Source organism: Electrophorus electricus, chromosome 6 (genome assembly GCF_013358815.1).
Source record: "Electrophorus electricus isolate fEleEle1 chromosome 6, fEleEle1.pri, whole genome shotgun sequence".
In the NCBI taxonomy this organism is placed as follows: domain Eukaryota; kingdom Metazoa; phylum Chordata; class Actinopteri; order Gymnotiformes; family Gymnotidae; genus Electrophorus; species Electrophorus electricus.
In genome coordinates this window covers 17462940-17473296 of record NC_049540.1, presented here as the reverse complement: position 1 = coordinate 17473296, position 10357 = coordinate 17462940, and the positions used below count along the sequence as shown (strand labels likewise).

General features: G+C 37.8%; 1 protein-coding gene across 1 annotated transcript; it reads left to right on the top strand.

Annotated features, from left to right (window-relative positions):
• The first annotated feature begins 3813 nt into the window (after window positions 1-3813).
• On the top strand, window positions 3814-9056 carry LOC113582857 (G2/mitotic-specific cyclin-B3-like). The gene is made up of 11 exons (XM_027018875.2): window positions 3814-4264; window positions 4497-4565; window positions 4742-4839; window positions 4959-5103; window positions 6113-6211; window positions 6428-6520; window positions 6629-6766; window positions 7240-7395; window positions 8107-8256; window positions 8347-8477; window positions 8569-9056. The coding sequence occupies exons 1-11, from the start codon at window positions 4193-4195 to the stop codon at window positions 8651-8653; spliced, it is 1236 nt and encodes a 411-aa protein (XP_026874676.2). The 5' UTR covers window positions 3814-4192; the 3' UTR covers window positions 8654-9056.
• The last annotated feature ends 1301 nt before the right edge of the window (window positions 9057-10357 follow it).

Sequence of the window (10357 nt, the reverse complement as noted above, 5' to 3'; positions counted from 1 at the left end):
TTAAAAGGTTAAAAAAAAAAAAAAAGTAATCTCTCTCCCTAAACGTGAAGCAAAATCCCATTTGAAGAATAAAATGTTACAAAGACTTGTTGATCTAAGCAGACAGAACAGTTCACAAACATTCATTTGTTCAGTAACATTACATTGATAGAGATAATATAAATATACAAATGTACTTTTGTCCTTTATTATAAACAAACATTTATTAGAATATGTCCAAATCTTTTTATAGATGTACAGCCATTAAAAATCTTTCCTTTTTTTTTCCCAAAAAGAAATAAACAAAACCCATTAAATTAATGAAAATCCATAATACAGAGTCCAAGTCCAATCTCCAAAACAGGTAGCTACTCAGAATGTTCTCTATAGTCCCTCTGTAGATTGATAGATGGTGATGGAGCTGGTGTCAAACATCCAGGTTAGGTTCTCCACCATGCAAACTTGATGTGGTTTGAGCTGTGCATTGCTGCACAGTCAGGGGTCTGTAGTGTGAACAACCATGGACTGAGCACACAGCCCTGGGGAACCCCCAGTGCTCAGTGTGTTGGGGCTGATCCAGGGGGCTGGGGTACCTCAGTCAGGAAGTCCAGGCCCCAGTTACAGCGGGAAGTGATCAGGCCCAGCAGTCTCAGCTTTTCGATCAGATGTTGAGGAATTACAGTGCTTAAAACTGAACCGAAGTTTATGAACAGCATGTGTCCTTTTAGTCTAGATGAGTAAGAGACAGAAGAAGGGTGGTGGCAATGGCATCGTTTGCTGAACAGTTGCGCTGATACCATGAACTGCAGGGAATCCAGTGACAGAACAGCCAGGAATGTTGTCTGGTCCAGCAGCCATGCGTGGGTTAACTCTGCACAGTTTTCCTCACATCAGCTATGGTCAGATATAGCACTTAATGGCAGGAGGGGTGGTCTTTTCTCGCCTTCTGTATCAAAGGAGTTTAAATTCCCTATTTTTGGAACTCATTAAGCATGCCATAAATTCTCTACCACAAAATTTGAAGAGCAGTAGAGTGAGAGAGAGAGAGAGAGAGTGAGTGTGTAAAATGGGCAGTGAGAGCTCAGTGGTTAAGATACTTGACTACTAATGAAGGTTGCCAATGAAAACCCCACTGCTGGGTCCCTGAGCAAGACCCTTAAACCTCAATTGCTCAAATTGTGTTCAGTCACAATTTTGTAAATCACTTTGGATAATTTAAAAAAAAAAAAAAAAAAAAATCAGCTAAAATGTCATAAATGCATCATTAAACAATTGGAAACAAATGGAATGGAGAGATAAAGGACAAAACAATGAGGCGGAAAACCATAGGAATTCAGTATTCTTTTGTTATTATAGTTTTGCTTTTTGGATAAGCATCTGCAGAAGTTCCAGAGTTCATCTAGGATTTCAAATCTTATATAAATAAATGTACAACAAAATAATCAAACCAGATTCTCTTGAAAGATGTACAAAACATTTGATCTGAGCTTGTACATTGTGTTCACAATTTGAGGATTCATTTTATTATGGAACAACTACAGTGCTCTCAGTCCAAAAATGTTAATAAACCTCAAATCTGAATATATAAGAAACTAAATGAAGTTATGGCTTTCTTAGGAGAATATCTGTCTGCATAATTATTGGGCAACTATTAGTGTGCAGAATTATGTGACTAAATGAAAAACAGAAGTTTTCAGAGCTCACTTGTTTCATTTTTCATCTGTTAAAGCAAAAATAAACATTTCACGTTTTTCTAAAAAAATATATATAAATAAAAAATATAAATAAATAAAACAAAATAAAAAAGTGAGCAATATAGCCACTCTTCAATAAGTCATAAGCCTTCCATTCAGAGTGTCAGATTTTTAATCTATTGATCTCAGCCTCTCAGACACACAGCGCAGCTTTCCTTCACTGTAAGTCTTCTGTTTTAAGAAGGGCCCACAAGTTCTCAACAGGGTTTAGGTCAGGTGAGGAAGGGGGCCCCATGTCATTATTCTTTCATCCTTAAGGCCTTTACTGGCTAGCCTCGCAGTGGACTACCGCGATGCATGCAATGGAGCATTGTCCTGCATGAAAATCATGATCATCTTGAAAGATGCAATTTTTTTCCTGTACCACTGCTTGAAGAAAGTGTCTTCTAAAACAGGCAGTAGCTAATCTTTAATAATACCAGCCCATGGCAGTATCCCACCTCCACTTTGCTGGCATCTCAGTCGAAGGCATCTGGTCCATCAAGAGTCACGCTTGTCTCATCAGTTAACAAAACCTTTGAAAGATCGGTCTTCAGATATTTCTGGCCCCGTATTGATGTTTCACCTTATGTGTCTTGTTCAGTGGTGGTTGGGTTGCAGCCTACCTTACCTTGGCCATGTCCCTGAGTATTCAACACCTTGCACTTCTGGGCAATCCAGGTAGGTTGCATTTCTGGAATATGACAGTATTGGAAGATAACAGGTTCCTGGTCACTTCACGTTTGATTCTTCGCAAATCTTCGGCATTTAATTTGCATCTTTTCTTCTCAACGCGCTGACTATTTGCAATAAAATGTTTGATGGTTCTGTGATCATGCACCAATATCTTAGCAATTTACAGAGTGCCACATCCCTCTGAAAGACTTTTTACAATTTTTGACTTTTCAGAGTCAGTTAAAACACTTCTTTTTTGGCCAATTTTACCTGAGGCAAAGAAGCTGCCTAATACTTATGCACACCTTGATATAGGGTGTTGATCTCCTTCAGCCACACCCTTCCTCATTACACAAATACACATCACCCGATATGCTTAAATCCAATAAGCATTCAAGTTATACAGCTTGGAGTTGTAAAACATGCATACAAATTATGATATTGTCAAAATACTTTCTTGCCTAATCATTGTGCACACAGTGCATGCTAACAATTTTACATGAATTAATTCTAGAAAAATATAAGAATTATAATGATTTATTATTCCTATTCATTTGAAAAGCAAAAAAACCCATTTAAATAAACAGATAAATGTTTTAATAAACAGGTATAGATTCAGTTTATCTAAAATCTCCAACACTTCAATGGTCTTTCTGACACCAACGTATCAGACGCCTTTGGGATGAGGGAGAGTAGTAAGTATAGTAAGTATAGTTACACCACTACTATGATTTACTGCCATCTAGTGGATCAGTGTCATAACTACGTTATCCAAAACAACATTTTCTCCTCAAGTTGTAGAATCGTATCCACTGAACATTCACGCCAAATTTAATGTATATGGTTTTAAAGTTCATAAAGGAACAAAATCCTTTTAAGTATGGATGGAATCATAACAGAAATGATAGGATTAGATAGAACGATAAAAAAAAAAACCCAGAAAGCCGAGATGAAAGCGTGCTGTCAAAATGAAGAGCTGTATTGTGTTTTGGGTCGGTAGTTAAATATTAATATCAAGTAACAGTGTTAATGTTTAATAAGAGAACATTAACACAAGTTTTAAAAGGAGAGCCGTGATTTAAGGGTAAAAGTGAAAATATAAAGAAAAATATGGTATAGTATAAAAGAGGACAGAGGAAATAAATTAAAAAGGTTGAACAGCCTGAATGACCAATAAGGTGTATTCATAAAGGCGTGTGACTTGTGTTTACTTACTGACTCCTGTAGTAGTCTGTTGTGCTAGTATCCACCACAGTAGGTGGCGATACGCGTGTTACGTCACGCCAATCTTACCATACTGGTAAATAGAAAAACAAAGAAGAAATTCCAACGGGCTCATTTCTGTTCCCTGATTGGCTAATAAAAAAATATACGCGAAGGCGATTGGCTGATAGTTTTAAACGGACTTCTGGCTGATGTGGTTGACGTATATTGATAAAGGTCCAATAAGGATGCACCTTTACAGATACTGCGATTTCAAATTTTTTAAAATTTAAAAATAGATCGATAACTTTAAAACGAAAGCGCAAAAATTATGTGCGATTTATGTCTTTAAAATCGTAAATCGTGAGTGAAGTCGTTGTTGAATACGAAAATCTGTAGGCGATCAGAGAGCGCGTTTACCTTTATTCATCTTTAACTGGGATTAATTTACATGAACTGCTAACCAGACAGCGCAAACATGCAGTGTTAAATGTGTTGCTCTTGATTTTACTACTACATTGCATATTAGCTCGCTATCGAGTTATCTTAAACTTCACCAAGACGGCAGGAGAGGTGTTTTTACAGCCAGATTGTAATAAACCATGCCGTTCAAGCGGGGTAAACACTGCACGGTCTCTAAACCTAAGGGTAAAGTGAATGGTCTTGACAAGCAGGTGAGAACACTGACGTTTTGTGTTGATTTACGTTAGCTATCTACCTGTCAATCTAGCAGATTTCATGTCGCATTTAAGATTTATTTGTATCAGTAGGTTATATAGCTAATAATTATTTTTGCATATATTACTCTTCAGATTAATTGTGAACCGTACGGCGTTGGTAAACAGCAACACAAACAACGTATGATGGTTTATTTGTTTTCCTTTGTTGCAACATTATGTTTATCAGGTCAAAAGAACCTCATCCTCCCCTCAGGGTGGACCCAAGAAAAGATCTGCTTTTACTGATCTTACAAATGTAAGCAAAAGGATTGCTATATATTTAAATAAAAAATAAAGCTTGCTTGGTGTGATTTGATATAATTTACACTTTCACTTATGCAGAGGGTCTTTGTTTTTTACATATCAGACAGTATTTCTCTTGGAAATAATTTAAAATAGAATGGAAGATAAGCATTGTCCTTTTCCAAACAGACCAACAAATCCCAGAATGGTGACCCAGCAAAGAATGGCAAGCAGGGCAAAAGGGCACCAACAAGCAAAATGGTTAAGACTACAGTCTGTCTTAAAGGGTAATGATTGCTAACCTTCAGACCATTGCTCTCAAAAACCATTGTTATCTTGACATTGGCACAAGAACAGGCAGCTCTGTATTTTCTTTCAAAAATTGCTTAAACAGTTTTCACTCCAGGTCAAAAAGTGTCCCACATGAGAAGCACTGCAGTGAGGCTGAAGGTCCAGTGGAGAAGGCTTTATTAGCAGATTCCAGCGAAGCACATCCTGAGGAGCAGTCCCCGGTCCCGCAACGTCTGGAATCTGATGGTCAAGAGCAAAAGGTCAGACTTGAGGAACTGTTTATCATATATGTCAGAGTGAGTCCTTGTATCATCAGTCATTTTACCATCAGTTTTGGCATTTTTAATAAGAGATGCATTTATATGGAATTTGGGGTTGCACCTTCATAAAAATGCATGCATCCCATTGACATCTGAGATAAATGTCTGCATTAAAGATCATAAAAACATGTTCATGAACAAAAGAGGTATGTCATCGTGCATTAAAAAGGATAGTGTTCACTGTCTCTGCAAAAATGTGCTTAAATTGTAAGAAATTTTTGGTCACAAACATTTATTTAGAAAACTCATCCAACAGGACATTTTTAAAATTAAGCTTAAATTATAATCAGTTGACAAACTGAGGAAAAATAGGAAAAAAGAGGGGAAGTAAATTTACACGGGAGAGTTCCCTCAGGGATTGTGAATGCTACCTAAAATTGGACTCTTGCCAAATGTGTTCCCTTAGTCACGGAGAGATCCATTTTGCTGCTTGAGGCATCTAACAGACCCATCTAATCACTGTTGGCATTGATGCATATTAACAAGTTTGGTCAAACCTAATTATGTGTTAGCTTAATGACCCTCCTGCTAATCTAATATATCTGCATGGCGATTTAATTTCCATGGTAGTAGGGCCCTGTTCTTTTAAAAGTAACACATTGAACGTGTATGAAGACATTGGTGAACATCCATGTGGCACTGGGGCCTGTCTTGACAACAGTTCACAATAATTTCATGTGGAAAATTAAGTATAAATAATTGCTCCCAACCTATTGCCACATTATGTCAAAGAGAGGGAATACAATGAGTCATGTGTGTTACAGCTATGTAATCATACATCAACAAAGATCAAGCACCAAATATTTCAATGCCATCCTGTTACAGTCATATCTAACTCGTCCTGAATATACTACTCCAGGTATTTTACTACAGGTATCTAACTGCAGGTATCTCTTATCTATGTCCAAGTCTTTAATGGTGTTCCTTTCTTGTTGCTTATCCTCCTCAGATAGCAGAAGCTTTTGACATTGATAAAGATCAGGCTGGTGACTACTTGATGAGTCCGGAGTATGCCAAAGATATTTTTGACTACCTCAAGCATAGAGAGGTAGCATTTGATTTATTTAAAATTATTTTTTGCTGTTTTTGTTTGGATGCATTTATGTTTGTTAGTATGTTGTGTTTGGCCCCAATTTTCAGCTCCTTCTGATATGTTTGTTCATTAAAAATATTCATGATAATATATAATCTTCTTTTGAAAATGGATGCCCTTGGTATAAATGTTTGTGTGCATTTGTTCATTTGTTCATTTGCTTCTTTCCAGGAGAAATTTGTTTTGACAGATTACATGCACACTCAGCCAGACCTGAACGAAGACATGCGGGGCATCCTCGTCGACTGGATGGTGGAGGTCCAGGTATGCCTCCCAGTTGCTGTGTTGTGCTTTGCCGTTTAGCGACATTTCCTTCACTTGGGAACCTTGACAAGTTTCTGCTTTGCCTGTCTCTCTGGCTTCTCTGTACAGGAGAACTTTGAGCTGAATCATGAGACACTGTATCTGGCAGTGAAGCTCATAGACCACTACCTCTCTGTCACTGTGGCAATGAGGGAGTCCCTGCAGCTGATTGGTTCCACAGCAATGCTCATTGCTGCCAAATTTGAAGTAAGTACATAAAGAGAGTCTTTCCCAAAAGCATCATAAAAAAGGTTATCATTCACTGCTAGCGCAAGTATCACACTGAACACACTCTCTCTCGTTTGAGATGATCTTTACATTGCAATTTGCCTAGAGCAATAGCAAAAGGAGAGAGTTAGCTGAGCACTGTTTGTTTCATGCATGGCTCCCATAAGCTCATATTCATAAATATAACTTAAAAGTACTTAGTGGTTAACTGACTAGTGTTGATGATATAAATGTGTGGTATAGCTGTACAGTGTACATGATGGTTGTACTTCACCTACAGTCGCTAGCATGTCTATAATGAAAGTAAGCATCAGTGAGATGACCTCCTTTAGCTAATATTAATGACATGCATAATGAGCAATGTTTGCATTTTATGAAGTGGCCCTTTACACCCTCAATCAGAACAAATGGTTGACTGTACTTTTCCGTAAAATACTTCAATCTTGGAATAGGAGCAGTGCCCTCCCAGTCTTGATGACTTCCTCTACATTTGCGATGATGCCTACAAAAGGCAGGAATTCATTGCCATGGAAAGAAACATATTACAAGGACTTAAGTTCGATATAAACATCCCTGTTCCTTATAGATTTCTCAGGCGGTATGCAAGGGTAAGTTGTGGGTTTTTTTGGTTTTTTTATACTACTTTTTGATTTTTCATTTATTTGTATTTACTTCCATCTATAGTTTACATGGTCAGTCTGTATGTCTTCTGCCTCTGTAACCTTTGTAAGTCTGCTTTTGTAGTGAACTCTTAGAATTTAGCTTAGAAAGCAGCCCAGTGGCCCAAACCTAATTAGCCAATCTGTAAAATAGATTTAGAAATACCCAATCCAGTGCAAGCCACCTTCTCTAATTTAATAGTTATTTTATTCAAATAAATGCATAGAAAAACACTGAAGCTTTTTAAAATCAAAATTCCTTATTTTAGACTATATCATGGCAGTTGCCATGAGTGTATCTTGTTTGTTGTTGTTTTTGGTCTAGCTCGTCCATTTGCTGTTATTCTGGAGCCGGGCTTTTAAGTTAATTGGGGGGTTAATCATATCCATTCAGGTGCAGCTAAATGCTTCATTGTGCACTTTATTATGCTGTAGGATAATGGCTGTAAAAAACTGCTGTACCAAAGAATTGCTTAGGACTAAAATAATAAATGACCCTTGACAAACTTCTGAAATGAGCCAAGACTACAGAACCCGGCGGGGAATGTCTGGAGCTCATATATAAGCTAAATTCCGAGTGTGCCTGACTCTGGCTAACTTGGGCTTGCGTCCCTCTCTGATTGCATTTTTCCGTTTTACTTGGGCCGGGCCCCGCCACAGGTGGCTCGTGCGAGTATGGAGACGCTAACGCTCGCGCGCTACGTGTGCGAGCTGAGCTTGCTGGAGCTGGAGCTGGTGGCGGAGAGGGCCTCGCGCCTGGCTTCCGCCTGTCTGCTCCTCGCTCTCGTCACCAAAGGCCTGGGAGGATGGGTGAGGAAGCGCACGCGAACGCGCGGTGTCTGGCGCGTGCCCGTCGGTGCGCCGCAGCTGTCGGTAATGAGGCGTTTTCTCTCGCCGCAGACAGGGGCACTTCAGCGCCACAGTGGCTACGCCTTGAGGGACCTGGCTTCTCTGGTGAGGAAACTCTACGCGATGCTGGCCAGCCCGTCGGACGAGCAGCTCAAAGCTGTGGAAAACAAGTATTCTCATAAGTGGGTAAAGCAGATGCGCTGTACTAAAATCACACACGTGCGACTGCTGTTCCGTCTGATTCTCCGGTTTGTCTTTTTGTGTGTTTTGCAGGGTCTTTTTTGAAGTGGCAAAAATTCCCTTGGTCCATATTGAGACACTAGAGGAGGCTCTGTCTGAAGAAGATATTCATCAGTAAATCAGGAGATTCCGTCCCAGAGGATTATAAATGTTTTTTTGTTCCACTCAAATGTTATTTATTATATTTTGTATGTATTTAAATGTTTCGTAGTTTTGTACTATATTTAAAAATTCAAATATTCATTTTATGTGTAGTTCATAGTTGATTAAATAATTAAGCAGAAATTGACCGTATGTTTAGGGTACATCAAGAAAATGTGGATTTGAATGTACAGTTTAACGAAAACGTAATGTTATCTTTTAAAATGTTCTGTTGTAATGTTTAATCTTTGTTAGAGTTGTATTTCTGTGTAGTTTTACGTTCTTTTATATACTTGTATATCATTTTACACCTCTTTATCATGATTCTGTTATTATATAGGCAGTACTTTTTAATGGCTTTCTTCTGAAAAATAAAAATGATCCCATGTGTCTTTTTTCAGTCTAGTTTTACAGAAGTACAACAATCTGACTGAAAGGTTCACACTCTCCAAACACTTCGTTACTTTCAGAGGCATTTGCGGAAATACGTCCTTGCCGCCACAAGTGGGCAGCATGCATAGACTGCATTAGTTTCTTGTCTCAAACTAATGTTGAGAGATTCATAAATTACCATTTTGAGCATATTGTTAGAAGCAAGCAAAAAAAGCAATATGGAAAAAAGTCAAGTGATCACTAAATTCTGAAAAAGTGCATAAATCTGATATATTTTGTAGCAGAGTGCAATCTAAATGACAGTGAGTGTCTCATTCTCATTAAGGAACCAGTGCAAGAATTGTTTGACAAATTATAATAATGTGCTAAATAGGTTGTCTGTGTGGAGCAATTCTCATCTTAATCTTTGGATGTATAGCTAATTTTGCTTTACAGAAGGCACAGAACAAATTCATAAGTGAATTCTGTAAATACACTGGCTGAGTAAGACACTAATAGATGGATGAAACTAGGAAAAGTGAGTTGGGGAAGTTAGATCCAGAGTTTTGGGGCCATCACACTGTACAACCTGGCACTAGGAACAAGAGCCTTATCTGGAGCACTGATAGTACAATACAATTAACAAAATTGAGCACTGTATAAAGGAAATAAAAAAAATTGCATAGCATCTAACCTTCTAAATGCTGGTAAGACTGAGGTGCTATTGCTTGGACTCAAAGATGCTAGGGGCAAATTGTTTAATATTCTACTAAATCTTGATGGCTTTTCAGTAACACCCAAAACTGCTGTAAGAAGAACATAGGTGTTACTATTGGCTCTAATCTCTAAAGTGACACATATGTAATGTTACTAAAATTGCCTTTTTTTTAAATTTGCGTAATATTGCTAAACTGAGACATATACTTTCCTCATCAGATGCAGAGAAATTGGTCCATGTTTTAATGCACTAAATATTCCAGCCCCACAGTATCTGAATGATCTTATTGTATACTATAATCCACTTTGTATACATTCTATACTATAATTACCTACAGTATATACTATATACTATATATTATATACTACATTACCTACATTGTATACTATAAATACCTAATTACTCTCAAAATATAGGGTTTCTCTTGGTTCCTAGATTTAGTTAAGATTACAGCCAGAGGTAGAGCTCTCTCCTATTAAAAACTCAAGACACACTTGCAATTTTTAAATCTAGGCTAAAGACTTATTTATTTACTCAAGTGCTTGGTTATCCTCCTGTATATAAAGGTGCAGAGCCTGGGGTCCCTGATTG

What these genes read in the sequence shown, in the direction of transcription:
- LOC113582857 (XM_027018875.2), top strand. Translation starts at nt 4,193, where the DNA reads ATGCCGTTCAAGCGGGGTAAACACTGCACGGTCTCTAAACCTAAGGGT. An exon ending in TGAATGGTCTTGACAAGCAG is followed by an intron (nt 4,265 to 4,496) that starts GTGAGAACACTG and finishes TATGTTTATCAG; the next exon opens with GTCAAAAGAACCTCATCCTC. An exon ending in ACTGGATGGTGGAGGTCCAG is followed by an intron (nt 6,521 to 6,628) that starts GTATGCCTCCCA and finishes TTCTCTGTACAG; the next exon opens with GAGAACTTTGAGCTGAATCA.